Genomic DNA, 23,337 nt, shown 5'->3' with positions numbered 1-23,337 from the left:
TCTAGGAATATCGCCGCTGACAGCCTCCTTAGGCTTTTTTCGTGCTGTACAGACGAGACAATACATATGACGTTGTCTACAGAAGAGCACTCGCGTCGAAGTCCTGCCATAGCGTTAGGGTATAACTTGTAGGGTTCTAGATACCACCCTAGACGCATTAGCACCATCTTCTCCATCACCTTTCCTAGATAACTGGCTAGAGCGATGGGACGATAAGACGCCACGTCTGGGGGTGCTTTACCTGGTTTGAGTAGAGGCACAAGGCGGCTGGACTTCCATGCAGCAGGTACCACTCCTTCACGTCTTGCTTCTGCGCTTGCTCTTCCACACGTCTAGAAGAGCAAGCCGGGCTGTTTGACCGAGGCTTCCAAGAGCTGCGTATGTCACCCCTTCAGGCCCAGGCGATGAGGAACGTCTGCACGCTGCCAATGCCGCCTGCAACTCCTCGATGGAAAACAGATTGTCCATACGAGAATCCTGCGAGATTGGAACATCATGGGGATTACGCGTAGCGAATGATGGCGGCAGACCAGCAACCTTGAAACAGAAGTTCTCCGCTACGTCGATCTCTCTGCGACCTTGATAGAGATGCAGGCATTCGAAGGGCTGGCGTTGTTGCGGTGATGTTCGAAGACCATGCACCGTTCTCCATATATGCGGATCAAGGGAACCACAGAAGGTTTTCCATCTTAGATACTGCAGGGAGCTGATCCGACTCTGGATCTTCTTCTGTATGCGTCTCGCTTCCCTTAGGTCGTAGATGGACTTGGTGCGCCTGTACCTTCGTTCCGCACGACGGTGGATTGCTCGAAGCCGCTCCAATTCTGCTTCGAAATCAGAAAACTTAGGAATAGGCCTAACGGCTGTTGTGGCTTCTTGGGCAGCGGCGTTAATTAGCTTCTCGATGTAGCCAGGTACACAGTTCTGGATCTCTTGGCTATTATTCTCCATGGGCAACGTGTATTTAGGGCAGTCGATGGGATGAAGAACTCTGGTAGAGTGTGACTTTCGTATGCCGTCGATTTTAACATATCTTGGAACGCGGTCACTACGATGCGTTTCGTTGTCCGTAAACCATTTCACACTGGAAATGAGGCATACTGAAACAAAAGTTAAGTCCAGGCAGCTGCTGTATGTCAATCCCTGCAGAGAATTGGGACTGTCATCTTTTAGGCAGCAGAGCTCATGGTCCGATGCGAAGGATAGTACACGTATTCCTCGACAATCCAGCTTTAAGCTTCCCCATAGTGGATGATGCGCATTGAAGTCGTTGGTAATAATCCACGGTCCAGATGTCGCTGTTAAAATTGCACTTAGTTTTGCCTTGTTAAATCGACTTGAAGGTGAAATGTAGGCACCTACGAGTGTGAGTGCGACATTCTTGCATTTTATAGTCAAACATACGTACTGATTGTCGTCAGCAGGTGCCACTGGGTGTAAAACACACGTGGAATCGCATCTGATATAAGCCATGACTTTGCTGCGGTTGCTACAGGTGGCACACATGAAAGCTTCATTTCCTGATAGGCGGACGGCGGTCTCAATGTTTGGTTCACAAATGAGGATTATTGGAAATTTGTTCGTAAAAACAAACGGACGAAAGTCCGAAATGCGGGACTTAATGGCTCTGACATTCCATTGGATGATAGACGCTTCCTCGACCTCTTTATGGAGCGAGTGTAGAGGAGCAGCCATAGTGCTTCTCAAGACCGGACAGTACCGGATTCAGGGCTTCCAGTATTTGAAATGCGCCTCGAGCCGCCGGAGTGTGTATGGCGGTCAGTAGTACTCATAGCGTGTTCATAAAGGCCCTTATCATAGTGACAACTTGTTTGTCGCCGTCTTGGTTGATGCCAGAAGGTGAAGCATGATTCGGCGAGCGTGCTACATCTTGTCACTCTGCTGGTGGATCTAGCCGTGGCAACGGCGGCCACTCCTCGCATGAGGCAATGATATTGGAGACTTTGTGCTTAGGATCCTCATTGCTACTATTGCTAGTAGTTGCTACTATTGCTAGTTGTATGTGGAAGCTTGTGGACTGTCAGTGGACGCGGTGCATCCGTAGCAATAGCAGTGGGTTTCCTAGAACTCCGGCGACGTGAACGTCGACGCCGCACCTTACCGGCAGCCTCCCTGTGCGAGGAACCATCCCTGGCCATTTGCCTCAAGACTTTCGCCTCAATTTTCACATGTGGGCAATTCTTTGACATTGCATCGTGACAGCCTTGACAATTGGCGCACTTTTGGTTTTCTGCACGACAGGCGTCGGAGCTGTGCAACCCAGAGCATCGTGAGCACACGGCGGCATTTGTGCAAACTGCACTAACGTGCCCTATCCTTTGACACTTCCTGCACTGAAGCGGCTTTGGCACAAAATGCCGTACTGTGTGTCGGAAGTGACCGTCCTTGACGTGTGACGGTAGGCTATCTTCTTTGAATGTTAACTTCACACACTGCGAGTTTCCCAGGCGACGGTTTGCAATATGACCGTTCCCTCTGTCGTCGGCTTGATGAGTATATGCTGGTCAGCATCGCTTATGGAATTATCGACGTCATACACAACGCCCGCCGTAGAGTCCTTATCGTCTTGTTTATAGCAGTGTACGTTGATGCTATCCAGCACCTTAACGTTGCTCAGAATATCTAGGGCGCTGCGGTCTGTCACATCTCTAGCGAAGATGTTCTTACGCGCGTTGATACTTACATCTTTGATCTGACCAGGAACAAGTGCTTTGAGTGACACAGATGCGGCTTGGTGGTTGATACGGTTTAGATTGTCGCTAGCAACCACAGGCATAAAATAAAACTGTGGGGTCTGATGGCTTTCGCGTGGGGATCACAGTTGCCTTTGTTGTGGAAGGAGATGTCCTGACGAGTCTTCTCTTTGATGTGTGCTTCGCGACGGGCACGAAGCCACTGTCATCCAAGGTTTCCTCACTGGTCGCTGAGTAGATCACAGTGACGTCGCTGTCGGTGTCACCCGCGCGACTAGACCGCTTTCTCGGAGCGGCCGTTGTTGACGCAGAAGGAGCAGGAGCCATTCCAGGTGACTCCACGTCCATCGCCGTAGTAAAGGGAGCGGCGTCTCCCAGAAAGTAGCTTCAAATTCGCAGAGACACAAAAGTAGCCTTCCACACACGACGTTGAGGATTTGTTTTAATCTCTGCCCCACAATGATTTGTTTTCATCTGTCAGGAGTTGAATGGATAAGAGCAGTTCCATCGCCTTTCAAAATGCTGCAGACGTGTTTGTTGACGCTTTTGTAATCTCTTCCCGAGTTATGTCTTAAAATCTTCTTCATTAAGTTTAATGATGAATTATATGTACAAAGACAAGACATTTGTATGGGCTCCTGTGTTGCTCCTGTGTATTGTAAGTTGTTTTTATCCACTAGTGACTGAGCCTTGCACCAGCATTTTGATGGGGGGGGGGGGGGGGTTGAAGTTTTTTAGATATGTTGGTGACTTTTAATTGTTTTGAAGCAACAATACATTGCCTCACATCAGGCCATTGTTGACAAATTTTTAGCCGTCTTGCCATCTTTGCTGTCATGGGAAAAGAATGGATTTTACTCACGATTTACCTTTCTTCAAGTCTTTGCAAACTTTAGATGTAAACATCCCCTTGCAGGCGGTTCACACCTGCTGGCTTTATTCGACTCTGACAACAAAGGAACTACTGCCGTATGAGTCGGCACATTCCAAGACTATTAAGAGAGCCATTGCTAAACTTTACCTTCAATCCGCTCGTGTACGGCTGTGCCCTCACACAATACAGGCAAGCTTTAAGATTCAATTGGTTCGACTGTCTACTGCTGGGTTTCCATGCGCCTTCATTACTGCCGTTGTCGAGTCGCTCCTCCAGAAATTCAAGAGCGACGAACACAGGAGAAGTGCTGAGCAAGCGCAGAGAATGGCGAGGGCGCAGGTCTTATCTTATATGCACCGTGTAACCAACAACTGAAAGAAGTCTGCAGACAGATATGGGGTGCCAGACGTATTCTGCGCGCCACACAGGCTCGCCCACCTTTGTCCTCGCATTCTTTCTGATGGGAGAAAGAAACGTGGTTGTTGTAAAGTACATGCCAAGCCGTACACGAAATGCGCTACCGGAGTCGTGTATGAGCTTCCGCTGTTTTGCTGTAATACTTATGTCAGCCAGACTGAGCGATGCGTAGATCAGCGTGCATGGGAACATGAATTGGCACCGAAAAATAAAAAAAAATGGAGCACATTTGCCTAAGCGCAGAAATTCACATCACTGTGAGCTCGACTAGACACGATACAGATTCCTGTAAAAAGCCGGGATGCCTCGGCACTTGAGTTGTTAGAGGCGTCTCATATGAAAGAGCCAGGTTCCTCTTTTATTAGCGACACACCAGTTTTACTTTCGCATGCAGATAGAAGGTTTTGTGATGGCCTGCTGTGATTAGGATGTTGCGCGATTAAAGCTGTTCTGTGGGTTGCGGAGTGCGGTCGTGCAAACATCGGCTCCCGCTTCGATCAATGTTTTTGTTCCGAAATTGAAAGTGCAGTCGAAGGTTCCAGATGCCTGATATCGTGAGAAAAAGGCGTCGAAGGCGCCAACGACAGCAAAAGTGCTGTGCACGGGTGGCCGACGACATTGAAGACAGCGACAATTCCCAGCGCAAACGGGTGATGCAAGAAAATGACGCCAACTTGCGCTCTGTATGAAAATGACGCCAGCTCACGAGAGCGCTCCCGCTCCAGGGGGCGTTTTTGATCCAGAGGACAACCCAGCTCCGGAGAATTTTCTGGGGTCGACTCACAACCACGAGGGCCTGGGGCAAGATGGAGGTCCCATTCACAGTCGACGCCAAGAGCAACCTGTGCCGATCGAGTCAAGAACGGAAGCCTTGGGAAGCCAGGACAACCAACAAGGGCAATGTCTAGGAGTACTAACGATAGGGCACAGCCGGAATGTGAGTCAAATCCTCGAATATGTGCATTAGAATCCTAAAATCGAAAATTGAGGCAAGAAATATCTGAGCTCAGGGAAGCTTTCAAATCCTTTAAGAAAGGGTCCGAAACACCCCACAGCCAGACGGAGACAACGGCTACAAAAACCTTGCCCGTCAAACCCAAACGTTAAGCTCCCCACCCTGTTCCCATTAGTGAAACTGATGAGGAAGATTTAGAAACCACTGAGGCAGAGGAGATGGAAGAGGGTGAGGCACACTGGCGAAAATCATGGAACTCATCACTAATCTACATGCTAGAGTGGGTCAACTAGAAAGACCCAAAGTTAAGGCAAAAGCAAACGCAGCGCCTGCATCGGCAGTCCACGGAGACACAAACGGTAGCCCGAGCGCAGACTCTAGGGGTCCGGGTAGTAAACCAATGGTATCATAATGGCTGCAAACGACAGCAATAATATTAAAATCTGGCAGTGGAATTGTGTGAGTTTCCGAAGGCGCAAGACTCCCCTGCCGCAGCTCATTAGATCGGCCGAAATTAAGCCGCACGTTATTCTCTTCCAAGAAACACTAGCTAAGGAGGATATCCCTCTGCCGGATTACAGCTCCGTAACCTTGATCATTCCAGGGGGTCGGGGAATAGCGACTTTGGTTAGAAAGGGTACTTCTTATGGAACTCACGAGCTTCCGAAGCACAAGGTTGGTCTAGAAGCACAAATAATCGAACTCATCCCAAACAACAAAAAAGCAACGTGTTTCTAGCTAACGTTTATACCTCTCCGGTAGGTAGTAAAAGGAATTTTAAGGCCCTCTTGGCCCGCACTCGTTGGGGAGCGCCAACAGCCGAAAGTTGGCGCTCCCTTGTTCCCTTCCTTCCTTCCTTCTTTGTTTGGCCCAACGCGATCGTATTTATGGTCTACTCAGCGACGTAGTATCGGACAAACGGGACAGTGTTTCCAAAAAAAAAAAAGAAGAGCTCATCAGCACTGCAGTAACGTAAAGAATGGTCACGGAAGTCATTTAGGGGGACATTGAAACAAGTGCGCATGCACTCCCTTGTTTGAAAAGACAAAATTCATAGGAAAAGGAAAAGGCAAGGGGGAAAGGGAAATAATAGAGGCATATCATGTTCGAAAGGAAATATATAAATGCGTAATGCTTCCTCTCTTGCTTTGGCGGAAAAAATGCTTCTTTTGCGTGAAAGAGTTTGATTTTGGTGTTTTTGCTGATGTATATGCGACTGGTGTACGCATGCATGTACTCAGAAAGGTATAAAATGGCTGGTAAACTTCAAATAAACTTCCATTTGTAGTCAGTGGTTCTCCGTACTGTTTGTTTTTTTCGTGTCGTTTTTTTTTTCTCGCGCGGTTCAAACTAAATTCTAAATATGAACGAATAGCCCACATGAAGATGTTGTTATTTATTTGCATTGAGGAACTGCAGTACTGGCACGTGACAGGACTGGTGAAATCTTCATTCGTTTTCGGTAAACTACTTCAGGGTTCTGTCTCTACAGACTCATGTCTTTGTTTTAGAATAAATGCTAAGTGAACATTTTTGTATGAGTCTTAGGTTAGATTCGCGTAAAAAAAACGCGCGTAACATTGCGAACATTCGCTGCACTGCCCCGAGGCACCTCACAGCATGACGATGTAACCGCGTTCTCTATAGCATCGATGCAGATTCAGAGCCCCTGACAGGTGGACAGAAGTTAAAAATTGGATATCGAAAGGGCCACTAAAGAGAAACACTAAATCAGTTGGTAATGGTAACGTATCCTAAAGAAAAGTGAATTTTTATTAATCTTTTATACGACGTGGACTTCTAAGCAATAGAGAATTGAGACAACACTTAGACATGTTAGTTTTATTTTGTGTCTGAAATCTAGCGTTCTTACATTTGTTACGACCATGGTGTATTTTTCTTTTCGTATTTGGGTTGTTGTGGTGGAATAAAGGTAATCGAAACTTGCCAAGTTCAGTTTTCGATCCTTTGTATACCAATGCAGTCCATGTTTATCGATAAAAATTTAACTAGGCATCAGCAGGTGCTGTCAAAATTCATGAGGGCATCGTCACCTCTTTTGTTTGTTTGTTTTGGTGGTAACCCTGGCTAATCAACAATTCCCTAACAGTAAAAGTAAGAGTAAGGCTGCGTCTAAGATGACGCTTAGGATTATCTTCCAATAACTAGGGGCTCAACCTGCATGTTCGAGTCCCCGATCTCAGAGGTGATCGTACGCCCGCTTGACTTCCGAGGTTTGCGCACACTGGTAGGTTTTGCTCCGGCTCTCCTATTCGCAAGCCGATAGCTTAAATTCAGTGGAGAGCATGGCTGCCTCCTTCTCCGCACCGCGACGGTATCACCGGAGGACTTCTCAGGCGTCGAGAAAGATTTCACGCACTCCGGTACTATTGCTGCCGCTTGGATGAGGCGAGCAAAACGTTATTTTTTTTTATGTATTAATCTTTACTTATTAGGAAATGGCAACAGAAGGTGTAGGCGGGGCAATGAGCGTACTGGCGGCTATTCTTTCTCAAGTGCGCTTATTATTTTACCTACACGCATAGCCTCAATACACTCACCTGAGCATGTGGAAGCGGCATATCTCTGCAAGCGTTCGTCACGTGACGGGCAGAAAGTATAAACAGCCACAAACTAGCCCCTTTCATCGCCTTTCTGAACTGCGTATGTGTTGGCTTTGTTAGCGAACGAACAACCGTAACTCTCCGAAATGAGGGTGCCAATCCAAAGGCAAGTATTCGAGGCGGAACGTCAATGAAAGTGCCAACATGCAAATAATGCTTCAGCTAAGACGCAGCAAACCTTAAAAAAGATTTCATTGGGGACTAAAGAAAATCCGTGTGTTCTGCTGCGTGCGTTTGCGTGTGACTGCCTGCTGCGTGCCATAGTTTCAAGAGTGGATGTAGCAAGACGTTGTGCGCGAAAAGCATGAAATGATACGTTATGCCATTATTTACTCTTTTATTAGTATACTGTAGTCGCGGCCCACGAAGGCACTATGATATTTATGAATGGTATGTTTCAAATGTTTATTACACCAAAAACAAAAATACTTGTCACTCTTCCGCGCTGTCTGCTTATGGAATTTTACTTTATTTAAAAGAAATATATATTTATGAAGGCCTTACTAGCCTTCAGCAAGGCATTAGGTAAGGGGGACAATCCGGTTACATCAACATAAAACAAGCGTTATTCAACAAAGCATGGAAAGACCATCGGCGTAATAAAAGCTTTATTGGCACAACAATATACCAAGGAAGATCAATCAGACAACACAAAAAGTACAATTGAAATAAAATCTACAGACGGGAAAATGTACGTGCTATAAGGTACATAGTAAATATTACACGAAGATCATACCACTTTATAGTAGGGGCACTAACGCGACAGCTGTCACATCTATTGATGTATAACCGCAATCCAAAGTGGGAAAAATGAGGAAGAATTTAATAGAAGGCAAGAACAAATAAGCTTTGCCAGCTACGATTACCTGCAAGTTCAGAGACCATCTATGGTGTGTCAACCCACACGGGATTCCTTTAGCAATATAAATTAATAAACACAGCCCAGTTACTACAATATCATCGGATAAGAATATAAAAGTGCTGGAAATAATAAAGGCGCTCGAGAACAGGTGGTTGAGAAAGCAAAATGTCCGTGGAAAAGTTGGAAAGTTGCCTGGCATATTAGCCATGCAAATCGTGTTCAACAAGGGAAAAGAGCATCAAAGCGCACCTTGAGATCTCGCGCGGTCAGCCTTGTGCGGCCGCCTCCGCGTGCGCCACAGCCCTCAACTACCAGAGCCATCCAGGAGCGGGTGGGCGCGCGCACCGAATTGCATTTTCTCGCTGGGGAGTGTGACCGATGGGAAATCTACCCGTGTACGCTATCCTGGAGGCGATTATCGTCATCATCATCACTTATCATTTAGTGGCCAACGAATCCATGTTACAACAACGAATCCATGTTAATATCAGCGGATCAAGACACAAGCATGAAAGTTTGGCTAAAAGGCGCTGGTGGGGTACACGATCGAAAGCTTTCGAGAAGTCGAGATTTATGACGCCCGTCTGAAATGAGGAATCTAAATGTGGGTGAAGATCGGTTGTGAAATGGAAACGTTCGGTTTCGCATGAGTAACCGGATCTGAAGCCGTGGTGGTTGGGAAAAAAGAAGCTGTTGGAATCAAGGTGAGATGCAACTTGTGAATATTTTATATGCTCTAGTAGTTTGCAAGCAATGCATGTCACTGAAATCGGTCGATAGTTAGCAGGATCAGAACGGTTACCTGCTTTAAAAACCGGTACTGTCTTCCTCAGCTTTCAGTCTTTTCAAGTTGAGCCGGTAGCAATCGATTGCACGAGTATTATATGCAGAAACTGGCCTGATATGTCCTTGGTGCATTTCAGTATCTTAGATGATATATTATCCGGTTCCGGGGTGCTAGAAACTTTAAGCCTTCCAATAAGATTTATGATACCATGTGTAGTGATGATAACGGGCGGCATCTGTGAAAACGTAAAATTAGATAGGGGAAGGATATCTAAGCTCGGTTCATTAGTAAAAACTGAGGAAAAGTAAGAATTCATTACATCACTGCGTTTGTCTGGTGGAACTTCAGAACCGGTATTGCTAACCAATGAGATATTATGTGATGACCTAATGCCAGGAGTTAAAAGTTTCCAGAATTTTTTTGCATTGGAGCGAAGAATGTCATGTAGATCCCGATGATAAAATTTTCTTTTTGAGCATCGCAAAGGTTTTGTGTAATCGCGAAGACAAGAGAAATACCTTTCCCAACGCAAAGCGCTAGCCGAATGTTTTGGTGCACGGAAGAGTCGTTTCTTTTTATTTGAAACTTTTCTGAGGGCATTAGAAAACCAAGGTCGGCTGGTATCGCCTCGAATGCAAACAAGGGTACATATCGCTCAACGAGAGATAATTTTTGTTTGAAAAGCAGCCAATTTTCAATTACTGTTTTGGAAGTAGAGGACATGCGGAAGGAATGAAGAAACTTGCCCAGCTCGGTGATAATATTATGAATGTCAGCCTTCTTATAGTCTCCGATATATCTGACAGATGGTTGACGAGTAGGGATGGGTAGGGAGAGCTTGAACAATAAGGAGAAATGATCGCTGATTCTGGGGATGCATGATAAGGACTGAATGGATTTAGTGTTCGAAGCGAGAACAAGGTAAAGAGTATTGTTTTGGCGGGTTGGCTTGTCAACTGTTTGTGTAAGATTGAAGGTAAGGACTAAATCAATAAAGTCCTTTGATTGGCCACTGTGCGCCGATAAGTCAAGCCAGTTAATGTCAGGGAAGTTGAAATCGCCACAAAGAAAGCACCTCGCGCGGGGATAGCGGGCCTGAAGATCCAGTAGGATTGAGTACAGTTGGTTAACAAATGAAATGTCGGCGTCCGGGGTACGATAGCATGCAATTAAAATGATTGTACTGGAATGAAGTGTTAATTTCAGAGCAACAATCTCATGATTACTGATTGGTAAGACACAGAAAGCGGGCACACTCGACCTCACGAGAACAAGCACACCGCCACCCCTCCGCCCCAACTCTGTCGCGCCTGTACACCGTGAAAGATCGCCCATCGTCTAGCAAGTCATCATTCGAGATATGAGAAGTTCGCCAGGACTCAGTAAATATTGCTATGTCTGTACTGCTATCATTTAGGGAGGCTTCAACAGCGTCTTTCTTCGGCGTATAGCTGCGAATATTGGCTAGAAGAACCGCCGAAGTATGATAAGTCGGTGCGAAGTATCTCACGCAGGGTGACTCCGGCCGGGGGCGTGGCGGCGACCGGTAAGCGGGTGGCGATTGCTATAATTGCACTTCCTCGACAGAATTTGTTTCGGAATTGTATCTGAATTGTCTGTCATTCATGGAGAGCTTGTCGAATTGGATATTAAAGTTAGTGCTCCTTTCTTGGGCGTAAATGAAAAGTCCTTTTCGGGCTGTTCGCACGCGTGTCAAAAAATCATCACGACTTGCGTAAGACGTATCTTTAAGCTTTGGTCCCGTTGATAGAATCTTTGATTTAACTTTGAAACGCCCGAATTTCACAACTATAGGGCGCTTTTTATCTGCCTCGAAACGCCCTAGCCGGTGCGCTCGCTCAATGTCGTCAGGATTTACGGTAATGACAACTTCCTCTGAGCAAAAGAAAATAATAATCTGGGTCTCGGACTCTGCCCGGGTTTCGCCTTTATTATTCTTAATATTGAAAAGAAATCAAATTTGACAGGCGAAGGCGATTCTCAGCGTCACAAAAGCTTTCCTTGTGTCGCCTCCAATTGAAAATAAAAAAAAAACATCGTATCCTTAATCAGATATATGAACACGTCATCGCATAATGTCACTTGAAGAATTGCCGAAGGTAGGTGGAGTACACAATCAATATCCTGGCGCAGCGGAATACAGTTTCGGGCGTAAATGTCTGATTATAGGTGAGATTAGACAGCTCCATTTTTTTCCTAGTACGCGATACGTCACAGCGATGGGTCACGTCTTGGCAACGTTGAGGATGCCCGTCGTACACCACGAAGAAGTTTGGGAGTGGGCAGATGACGCGGCGCGGTGGAACACACCTCGAGGGTTATACGACTTTCCTGTGGGCTAAGAAGTCCTGAAACTTCCACAGTGCGGCGAACGGTTTTTGAGATAGAGTATAGTTATCTTCTTTTTTCCGGTGGCATCACTTTCTCTTGACATATAAATAAATTTTAGTGACCGCCACGGATCATGGCTGTGATTGCGTAAAAGTCCGGCCGAAAGGTGGGTGGTGTTTCAGAGAGTTGGAGGTAGAACAGGTGGTGTTTTGGACAAAATTGTAAGGCTCCTTTCAGCATAAAAAGAAACAATATTTGATTCAGTTCAGGAAATAACCGGTTAACGACGACCTTCGTTGTTTACCTGTTGTATATAAAGATTCTCCCTATTGAATAATGCTAAATTATTCTGTACAATGATATACGCAGGTTGGGATTCGCTCAACCCGTGCAACAACAGCAAATTTACCACTTTGGATCAGGACCACGACAGGCAGACATACAACTGTGCCGTGAAGTACCGCAGTGGCTGGTGGCACAACTACTGTCACATGGCTAACCCGAACGGCCTCAACTTGAACGGCGCGCACGACAGCTACGCCGACGGCATTGAGTGGAGCTCCCGGAATGGTTCAATGTTCCTGTACTATTACTCTTATCCCAGTGTGACGATGATGATACGTCCCCTGACAATGGATACAAACCGCAAAAGCAGATGCGTACATTGATAAGAAAATAATACCTCTGGCAATATTGTGTATCTTGTTGTCGTTTATGCAGCGTACTGCTTTCCGATCTTCTTTTGTGTCACATATGCCAGTATTTATGCGCTTGCTCTGCAGTATTTTTTAAGTATACGAAATCGCATTGCTTATCGTTATGTAATGCCGTTACGCTCCAAGAAACTTTACAAATGCGGACAACTCTAGAAGCATAATTTGTGTAATGGGCCAATTGGGATCCTCATACAATACACGCTCTATAGCAGTGACGATATATATACGTTGGATCTAATTAGAAAATAAAGCCTATTTAGTTGCCTGTGCTACTCCACTGCTGGTCGTGAAAGAGCTACGCTTTCTCAGTGTGAACGTGTCTCTTTGAACTTTATTTGCGGCCGTGAGCTGGCAATGGTGAAGGAGACGCAGCCTTCTGGTGTTGTCTTGCGCACTGCATCATATTGCGCCTTACAAGGCGATATTTCTGCATTTGATTGAATGAGCGAATGCGATAACTGTCGGCAATGTTTCTGAGGATGGCGTTGACAGCGTACTTGACGGCACTTTCTTGAGCGTTAAAAAGTTACACTTGTTGTTTTAGGCCAAGCAATGATTCGGAAATGTTGCGAAAAATGAAGGTTTCCTGCGCCCTGACGTGACGTATGCATTTCTTCGGTACTGTACTTGAAGGCCAAACACCTGAGTGAGGAATGTGCTTCCAAAGTTATTTGAATTTAGCCTCTTCGTTAAACAAGTACTGACACATATTTTTGAAGTTGAACAAATACTACCGGTAACACGCATGTCCCACGTACAACCGGGACACTTGGCGGGTATGCGGCCTGGCAAGCGGTATTCGCAGGTATTATAGCGACGTTAGCCAAATGACAAAAAAAAAAATCGCACACGTTATATTACGTTGACTGTCAAAGGTAATGGGTTAGCATTGAATCAATTTAGCCGTAGAACGCATTGCCACCGTCGAATTGCGATACGTGTAAAGCGTGTACTAAGCGGGACTCCTCTTCTGCTCTTTCCCAAGAAAACTCGGTGCCATCTCGTGCCGCCTGCGGGAATCTTAGGACAGCATCCGAAATTCATCGCGCATCGGTGTGTGCGGACGCTGTGAAACTCGTCACGTGACAACCGGTCTCCTCTCTCGCGCTTCTTTCTTGTCACAATGTGCCATCTAGTGGCGCTGCCGCGACGTTCTGCGCTGATACCCCTCAATCTCCAAAAGTAGCGCCAACCACTTCCCTCCTCGGTGGTGGCGCCGGCCATGCTGGCCCTGCCGTAGCAGACGACGGCTAACACGCTGCCGGAGGACATCCACGGAAAAGTTTGTTGGCGCCCTGCGGAGCAGTTCTTGGGGCGAGATTTTGCTTCGTCAGTTGGTAACTGGCCTTAGGAACGTCGTATTCGAATTGTGGAAGAAATAGTGAAAAGGATCATTAATTAAGTCGTAAAGCACGCACGTGGTGAGTTAGTGTTGCTGAATGTGGCGTTTGGTGTGCTCAAACACGTGCGTAATTACCAGAGTTCCAGGTTTTGAGAGCATGAAAATATGTGTACGTAGTTTCGTAGGATCTTTTACATACATGCAGGATACTTTTGTTCGGCCGGCACGTGAGGGATCCCGACTGTCTGCGGCAAGCGATGCCGAGCAATAGGGCCGCTTCAGCTCCGCGCCTTTTGCAGCTTTGTGTAGCTCATGCAGGGGTTGTGGCGGCCATGAGCAACGTTTTCACACATAGATGGTATAGATAACTTGAATAACATGCCAGTACATGAAATCGTTATTCATTTATGTATTTATTTATTTATTTATTTATGTATTTATTTATTATAGTGCAAATGGCTGGAATTCGATAGGAAGAACGAACTTGATGGCACAACTGGACAGAGGTTGTGAAAATATTTATGCCCCTCCTCCTCATTAGCACCAGTAACACCTTGTTGAAGTGCTAATTTTATATCTGCATACCATATGCATCTTTATTCGTTTGCGTTGCGAAGCAATGTTGCGTTAACTGGAACACTCCCCCCCCCCCCCCCCCCCCCCCCAAGGCACACAACACAGAGAAAAAGAATTGTTCTCAGGTTTTACGTCCCAAAAGTACGATCCAATCTTGAGGCACACCGTAATGGGGGACTCGGGATTAATTCTGACCAGCTGAGGTTGTTTAACGTGCCCCCAATGCACTGGACACGGGCGTCCTAGCATACCGCCCCCATCGATAGGCGGCCGCCGCGGCCGCGATATCCCCCCGCAACCTCGTGCTTAGCTGCGCCACACGAGAGCTGCTAAGCCACCGCGGTGGGTCTAGACACAGAGAGAACAATAGGGCGGTAGGAACAAACAACCCCCAAATAGGTTTAATAAAGGTGCTTATCACAGTCTTGCAAACAAGTATACAGCACACACAAATAGACACAGTCCACTGAGCTGTCAGGCGCACACAGGCAATCAAATGCGAAGGAAAAAAGATTTATTAAGGCGGATTGCAACAGATGCACTAATTCTTGTAGTGGCACAGGGATGCAAACTTGGTGAACACAAGCAAGTGCCAAAGACATCGGAGAGTTGTAGAGGAATTTTCGCATCACAATGCAGTTGGTAATCAAAAACTTCTAAATATATGTGCACAAAAGATATAAGCAATGACATAATGACATTCCAGATAACTTTGAAGCATAGCCTCCTCTCCCCCGCTTGGAAAAAGAGAAGTGTAGCATCTGCATGACGCCGCACACCGCTGCCGTACGTAGGTCAGCCTGACTGGTCGAAATAAACTTCAAGCTAAGTGCAGTGAATTTAGCCATGTGGAAGTTATTACACTACATTTGTAGTGCCTTACCTGTTTGCCAGTGCTGCGACTACCACGCTTTAGATTTCTGCTTTGTGCGGCTCGCTCATTGTCTTTGCGAATGAGACTATGAACCCTAGTTTGGAAGAACACCCGCAGCAGCCCGCTGTCTATTACTCTACAGACCTTTCAGTATAATCGACATCGGCCCCAGACAGCATGGGCAGCGACCATTTTCCAGTCTTCACAAACATCATCGGATTTAAGGCTGTTGGTGGACAATTCTGTACTGTGACACGCTGGGACACATACAGAGAAGCGTTGGATGAATCCCCTGGTGAGCTTTTTGCAGATATGTTGTGGAGCAAGCGAGTTGCTACTTCAGCGTTGAAACTGCCAGGTCATTTCCCTGCTCCTGACTTGAAATTAAAGAATCTCTGCGCAGCGTGTATGAGAGCGGAGCGTAAACTAATGAGAAAAAAGGGAAACCTTTTTGCGAAAACTGAATATAACAGGATACACGCTGTCGTGCGTCGCCACACAAAAAGGTTAAGACGAGTTCAATGGGCTGCTTTCTGTGAGAGCTTTTACTCCGATGCTGAAGGTACGGAGAGTAATCAATAGCATATCTGGAAAGATTCGCCTACACAAGCTAATCGACGCAGTTGCTTTAAAGCACGAAAAATGTTTACCAATCCTTGCAGAAGATTTTGCAGACGTATACCCATCTGGCGGATTAGCAGGAATTGCTAACCCTCTGCCATCTCAATCATTTCATGCCACGGATGTGCCATTCACCTTTCGTAAGCTGAATTTGGCGCTTAGTAGATTAAAAAGACGCTGTGAGGTGGCTCCCAGTTTGATTATCAATCAAATACTGATAAATCTATCATAAGAGCGAGGGCGATTTCTTCTGGACATTGTTAGTCACGTCTTTAGCACAGGAGAGATTGCCGAAACGTGGAAGAAAGCATAGGTGGTGCGATTGCTCAATTCTGGAAAGGATCCTGTGAACCTTGCCTCATATCGGCCAGTATCGCTAACACAATGCGTATGAAAGTTGATGGAAAACTAATATGTACGAGGTTACGTACCTATCTTGAGCAAGGAAATAAGCTGCCATCGTTTATGACCAGATTTCGCCCACGGTTGAGTGACCAGGACAGTGTCTTGGACTTACTAAGCTACATCGAGTGCCTTCGCATAGACGGGCTTTCGACACCCGCCATATTTATGGACGTTGCCAAAACATATGACTATGTGCTTCATACTGTCATCATAAACGCACTCGAAGCCATGGGTGTCTCTGGAAATGCTCTTCGATTTGTCCATGAATTTCTTAGAGAGCGACATGTTCAAGTTAAGCTCGGGAATATAATGAGCGAAAAGCGAAGCATTTCCCTCGGCGTCCCACAATGAAGTGTCCTATTTCCCTTGCTTTGTAGCGCTGCCATGGCTACCCTTCCAGGCGCACTGAAGATACACTGGACGGCTGTTAAAAATGTAAATCTACGCAGATGACTTCTACATTTGGATCCTGGTGTACCACCACAAATGTTTGGCCCGGATAGCCCAGGGTGCAATCTCCGTCATCGATCCTCACTTATCGACGCTTGGCCTATTTTTATTAGCGGAAAAATCTGCCTTCATGCTATTGCCGGGAGTGAAGCGCAAGTCAACTCGCCTGTTGCTGATTATTCATCATCATCATCATCATCATCATCATCACCATAATCATCATCATCATCATCAGTCTGGTTACGCCCACTGCAGGGCAAAGGCCTCTCCCATGCTTCTCCAACTACCCCGGTCATGTACTAATTTGGGCCATGTTGTCCCTGCAAACTTCTTAATCTCATCCGCCCAACTAACTTTCTTCCGCCCCTGGTGCGCTTCCCTTCCCTTGTAATCAAGTATGTAACCCTTAATGACCATTGGTTATCTTCCCTCCTCATTACATGTCCTGCCCATGCCCATTTCTTTTTCTTGATTTCAAGTAGGACGTCATTAACTCATGTTTGTTCCCTCAGCAAATCTGCGCATCAATCTTCTTTCCATAGCTCGTTGCGTCGTCCTCAATTTAAGTAGATCCGTTTTCGTAAGCCTCCAGGTTTCTGCCCCGTAGGTGAGTACTGGTAAGACACAGCTCTTATACACTTTTCTCTTGAGGGATAATGGAAATCTGCTGTTCATTATCTCAGAATGCCTGCCAAACGCACCCCAGCCCATTCTCATTCTGCTGATTATTTCAGTCTCACGATCCGGATGCGCGGTCACTACCTGCCCTAAGTAGATGTATTCTCTTACCACTTCCAGTGCTTCTCTACCTATCATAACCTGGTATTCTATTCTGAGACTGTTAAATAATACTTTAGTTTTCTGGAGATAAGTTTTTAGACTCACCCTTCTGCTTTGCCTCTCCAGGTCAGTGAGCATGCATTGCAATCGGTCCCCTGAGTTACTAAGCAAGACAATATCATCAGCGAATCGCAAGTTACTAAGGTATTCTCCATTAACTCTTATCCCCAATTTTTCCCAATCCAGGAATCTGAATACCTCCTGTAAACACGCTGTGAACACGCATTGGAGAGATCGTATCTTCCTGCCTGATGCCTTTCTTTATTGGGATTTTGTTGCTTTCTTTATGGAAGACTACGGTGGCTATGGAGCCGCCATAAATATATTTCAGCATTTTTACATGCGGCTCGTCTACACCTTCATTCCGTAACGCCTGCATGTCTCCTGAGGTTCCGACTGAATTAAACGCTTTCTCGTAATGAATGAAAACTATATATAAGGGTTGGTTATATTTCGCACATTTCTCTATAACCTGATTGATATTTTCAATATGGTCTATTGTTGTGTAGCCCTTACGAAATCTTGCCTGGTCCTTTGATTGACAGAAGTCTAAGGTGTTCCTGATTCTATTTGCGATCACCTTAGTAAATACTCTGTAGGCAACGGACAGTAAGCTGATCGGTCTATAAATTTCAAGTCTTTGGCGTCCCCTTTCTTATGGTTTAAGATTATGTTGGCGTTCTTCCAAGATTCCGGTAAGCTCGAGCTCATCAGGCAATGCGTATTCAGGGTGACCAGTTTTTTTAGAGCAATCTGCCCACCATCCTTCAACATATCTGCTGTTACCTAATCCTCCCCGTTGCCCTCCCTCTTTGCATAGCTCCCAATGCTTTCTTTACTTCTTCCGGCAAAACCTGCGGGATTTCAATTTCTTCTAGACTATTCTCTGTTCTATTAACGTCGTGGGTGCCACTGGTAGTGTATAAATCTCTATAGAACCTCTCAGCCACTTGAACTATCTTATCGATATTAGTAACGATATAGCCGGCTTTGTCTCTTAACGCATACATCTGATTCTTGGCTACGCCTAGTTTCTTCTTCACTGCTTTTAGGCTTCTTCCGGTTCTGAGAACATGTTCAATGCTATCCTTATTATGCTTGCTTATGTCAGCTAACTTACGCTTGTTGATTAACTTGGAATGTTCTGCCAGTTCTATTCTAGCTGTAGGGTTAGATGCTTTCTTACATTGGCGTTTCCTAATCAGATCTTTCGTCTGCTGCGATAGCTCACCGGTATCCTGTCTAACGAATTTACCACTGACTTCTACTGCACGCTTCTTAATAATGCCCATAAGATTGTCGTTTATAGCTTCAACATTAAGGTCATCATCCTAAGTTGAAGCAGAATACCTGTTCTGTAGTCTGATCCAGAATTCCTCTATTTTCCCTCTTACCACTAACTCATTGATCGGCTTCTTATGTACCAGTTTCTTCCGTTCCCTCCTCATGTCTCGGCTAATTCGAGATCTTACCATCCCATGGTCACTGCAGCGCACCTTGCCGAGCACGTCTACATCTTGTATGATGCCAGGGTTAGCGGAGAGTACGAAGTCCATATCATTTCTAGTTTCACCGTTCGGGCTCTTCCACGTCCAGTCTTGGTTATCCCGCTTGCGGAAGAAGGTATTCATTATCCGTAAATTATCCCATTCTGCAAACTCTACTAATAACTCTCCCCTGCTATTCCTAGAACCTATGCCATATTCCCCCACTGATTTGTCTCCAGCTTGCTTCTTGCCTACTCTGGCATTGAAGTCGCTCATCAGTATAGTGTATTTTGTTTTGACTTTACTCATCGCCGATTCCACGATTCCAGGCTGAATATTAGAGGCCATCTTATTCGCCATGCGACTAGTGTTAAATTCCTGGTCATCACCATCGACAGCAAGCTACTATGGCGACGCACAGTTGAAAGTGTTGTGGCCGCATCAGTGCAAAGACTCAACGCACTTCGTCGCATCACAGGTGTACGTTGCGGAAACAATCCTGTGTATGCTTAAAGCTAACGCTGCACTGATAACGAGCCGCATTCTTTATCACCTGCCGATGATATCACCATCACCGGCTCAATTCGAGCGCATGGAGGCGGTTCCCAGAAAAGGATTTCGATTGGGGATGGGAGTTGCTCAGGCGGCTTCAAACAAGAAGGTTAATAATGAAGCGGAGTCTCTTCCGCCCCACCTTTTGGCATGTCAGGCCTTGCTGATGCAGCTTTTAAGGCTGGGCGAGTCCGCCGAAGGCTCGGCGCTTCTCCGGCGTCTAAGAGCAAGAACTCCCTCCCATTTCCATGCAGCGCTGGACACCTTTATATATTTTGGATTGGTGTGGCCTAAAGGGAGTCACCTCGACCCGCCACGGTCTTTTGTTGTCATAACGTGCAGCCTCAGTGTACCCGACCTGCCTGCGAAACGCACCATTCCAAGTGCCGAAGCGAAGTTTCTTGTAGTTCACCACCTGAGCACAGCGCTTCAAAGCCACCTACAAATATTTGTACATAGAGTTGTCGGAGTGAGCACAGACAGCTGCGCAGCGGCATTCTACATACCCTCTCTGAATGTGTCATAGTTTATCCGCCTTGATCGCGTAGTTTTGTCGATAACAGCAAAAAGTGCCGCCATTGCCGCGGCCATGCGGAAACTATGCACTTAATCCGCACGTGACGTCGTGGTGCTGACGGACTCAATATCGTCGCTACAACGATTACACCATGGCATACCTCGAGACGAGTTTACAAGGCAATCTCTTGCGCTCATAAATGTTATAATGAGCATGGAATTTAGGGTTAAATTTCAATGGATCCCATCCCACATAAGAAGTGAAGGAAATGAAAAAGCTGACGCTCTTGCACGCCGGGATATGACGTGCGCCAAAAGTAAGAGCGCCAAATATTTTTCAGTACCCTAAAAATCCACCAGACTCAGCACCCTGCCTGTGTAACCCATGGACTTGGGCAGATGAAACGCTGTTTTGCCGCATCCGAACAGACTCTGCGTACGCCCTGGCTTGGTTATTCATGACTGGACGATGCACTTCCCCGTTCTATGCCTTCTGTGCTGATATCGCCGACATCGAACATTTCATTTGGATGTGGCCGCAGTTCGACACAGAAAGGAAAGCGATGGCCTACAGCCCGCAAAAGAATGGCCTTTCGCACAGGACTTTTGAAAACGTCGTTTTCCCCGGAAGGCCTGTGGCAATCAGGAAGAGGGTGCGACGACTGCTGATTGCCTTCCTGCGAGACACGGGGCTGTTTAGTGACACCGATGGGAGGCTGAGGCGGAAAAATTGCCGGCTACATGTGGCAGACAATCCTCGCCTGCTGCAACACCACCACCACCACCACCTCTATTTTGTGGCATTCAGGAAAACAGTTGACTGTTGTGACACTGTAACAAGCAAATTCCTCAAGCTGTGCCAAAAGTAGTTTGTTGTGGAGCAGGCTTTCAGTGTTCGAATGAAACGAGTTCTCTGCTGTTCGCAAAACCTGAATAACAGTAGGTGAAGGCAGAGTAAGTTTAATATTTTTAGTATAGGATTTGAGCTGAGTCAGACTGCTGGCTTCTTTGCAAGTGATTGTTTCTACGCACTGACTACAGGCAGTCATGTTTTTCTGGCGACTTGACGACATATCCTGCTAGGCACTCAAAAGACTCTTGCTCAGATAAATCAAACAAGTCCTCAAGAAAAATGACAATCTCCTATGCGCGCTGCATCTCTGAGCCTATCGAAACAGTCTCCAGGCCAGTCAGAGCAAAACCAAGGTCGTTGTTATAACTACCACTGTTACTCGGTTTGAAAAACTCAGCCATTGTTGTCGCACGGAGAGCGCAACGGCATTGAAGTGGTTTTGCCCCGGGTTTTTTGACCGAAGTGTACAAAACAACTTTTCTAGGCTATCTTGACCAAACTGGCTATTAGCACAAAAGAGAAACCTCGAGCATTGAGACAGTACTCCTGAGTTTCAAGGGCTGCAGTTGTACCAAACACAACGCCAGTCTGAATCGGCTTCCATACTTTTTTTCCTCGCTCTCCAACATTAAGGCTTTCAAATACCTTTATTACACCTTGCAGAAAAATAAGTGTGCGCAGCTTACTGATTGCGAACTTACTTGTTCAGGGCGTCATTATCTTCAAGCACTTAACATTACATTAAAGAACCAAGCTGTTGTTAAAGTTTCTTTAGGAAGCTTGCTCGCCTGAACAACGTAGTGCAAATCTGCTCCGGTGCCGTCCTCAAACAGCGAGTACGCCAGGCCCACTTTCATCTTCTCAAGGCGTCCCGGGTCCAACCATGCTTCTTTTTAGTGTGGCGGATTCTTCAGCTGCTGCTGTAAGTCAATTACCGCAAGTTTTTTCACATAAGCAAGGCTCACTTCATCTGAGGGCAAATTATGCTTTTCAAAAATATCAGGCGGAACAAAAATTGTCTGCCCAGGAGTAAGGTGGTCACTAAAATTTTAAGTAAATGAACATCTGCCATAAAATAGTACTTTCGCTTTGATTCGTAGGGGTGAGCACAAGATACAGAAGACATGCGATATTTTCCCACGACTACGCCAAACTTCTTCCACAACACCTGATTTCCCCCACCCATCACTGACCACAGCATCCACCCTGATGCCAATTTTTTCACACTCTTCTCTGATTGGTAAAACAAAGTTCTTTTACGCCCTAGAGCTAAATGAATTTCTCGTGAAATAGTACCCAATCGTTTGCTTCCAAGGTGTAGTGACTCCTCCCAACATATATACCAGAGCATGAATAGCTACTACATCCACTGGGTAGGTGTCGTGAGCCAGTGGTAGTGAAGGACTGCGAATTGCAACTTGAGTAGAGGGGTCGTATGCTAGGTCTGGTGTTAACTGTATTTCATCCAGCATCAGTGCTACATGCCTCTTATGGTCTTCCATGACACCAATCTAGCATGAAAAAAGGCCCAGAAATGAAATGTGATCATTGTTTTTCAGCACCAGGAAATAGTTTGGTGTACAGCATAAAAAGTGAGAGAACTTTTAAGCTCCTAGACTCATATTTAGCATGCTGTACACTGAGTGTGGCTAAACAAAGCGAAATTAAAACATGAACAATTTCTTAACATCACTTCTGTATTATGTGGGCTGAAGGAGCTAGGAAACTTGAGGGTTTTAATAGTAAAGTGGTCCAGGCTCATGTCTTGGCAATTGAATTCATATGCCATCGCTGTAGGGTCGTTCTTGGGTGGAAGGCTCATTTGTTGTGACCGCTGGAGGCCCCCGCAGCCAGGGTGGGCGCGGGGAGGTCCGAGGTCGCCGACGGCTTGGTCGGAGTCGAGACGAGCGTTAACAGCGGCGGCCTTACTCGTCGTTAGGCTTAGAGCCCGTGGCGTTGCGGCGAGAGATGAAATCACTCGTAAAAAAGTCCATAGGTCACACACTTGCCGAAATGTAGCCTCCCGAGGTGGAAAATAAGTTTAAGAATCCGATTCCCATTAGAAAAGACACAAAACTGGGCAAAATGCACATTTAAATTGGCGAGAAAGCGGGAGCCGGCGCGGAAGCGTCCGCAGCAAGCACATCACATTTGTCGAAATCCTTTAGAAATAAAGGCTCTTTTCCTAGGGAGGTTTACTATTGAGGAAAGCGCATAATTGAAGGCATTATTGAAAGACGACATGAATAGTGCGTTTTGCAGACCAGGTCAGCGTAAAATTGAGTACTTCATGGGCGCATCGCCTAAATTTTATCACTCACACATGATGCTACTGTTACCAATTATATATATATATACACATATATATATATATATATATATATATATATATATATATATATATATATATATATATATATATATTTCAGTAACGCAAGCCATCAGAGCGCGTGGTGGTCTCTCACAACGTCGAAAGGACGGCCATACAAGTAAGGGCGAAATTTGTTTAAGGCCCAAACT

The 23,337-nt window shown here is 45.9% G+C and overlaps 2 protein-coding genes across 2 annotated transcripts in view; both read left to right on the top strand.

Moving 5' to 3' along the window:
* LOC126524989 (techylectin-5A-like) overlaps positions 1-12,571 on the top strand; it is a 54,668-nt gene extending 42,097 nt beyond the window's left edge. The window contains exon 6 of the mRNA XM_050173055.3: positions 11,955-12,571. Coding sequence (XP_050029012.3) covers positions 11,955-12,253 — 299 coding nt within the window. The 3' untranslated portion in view covers positions 12,254-12,571. The remainder of the gene's footprint in view (positions 1-11,954) is intronic.
* The window catches only part of LOC126525100 (techylectin-5A-like), a 278,225-nt gene that overhangs the window by 151,266 nt on the left and 103,622 nt on the right, over positions 1-23,337 (top strand). The gene's annotated exons all lie outside the window — the stretch shown is intronic.

Source organism: Dermacentor andersoni, chromosome 3 (assembly GCF_023375885.2).
Source record: "Dermacentor andersoni chromosome 3, qqDerAnde1_hic_scaffold, whole genome shotgun sequence".
NCBI classification, from domain to species: Eukaryota; Metazoa; Arthropoda; class Arachnida; order Ixodida; family Ixodidae; genus Dermacentor; species Dermacentor andersoni.
Note: the sequence above shows the minus strand (reverse complement) of the source record. Positions and strands in the feature narration are given on the sequence as shown.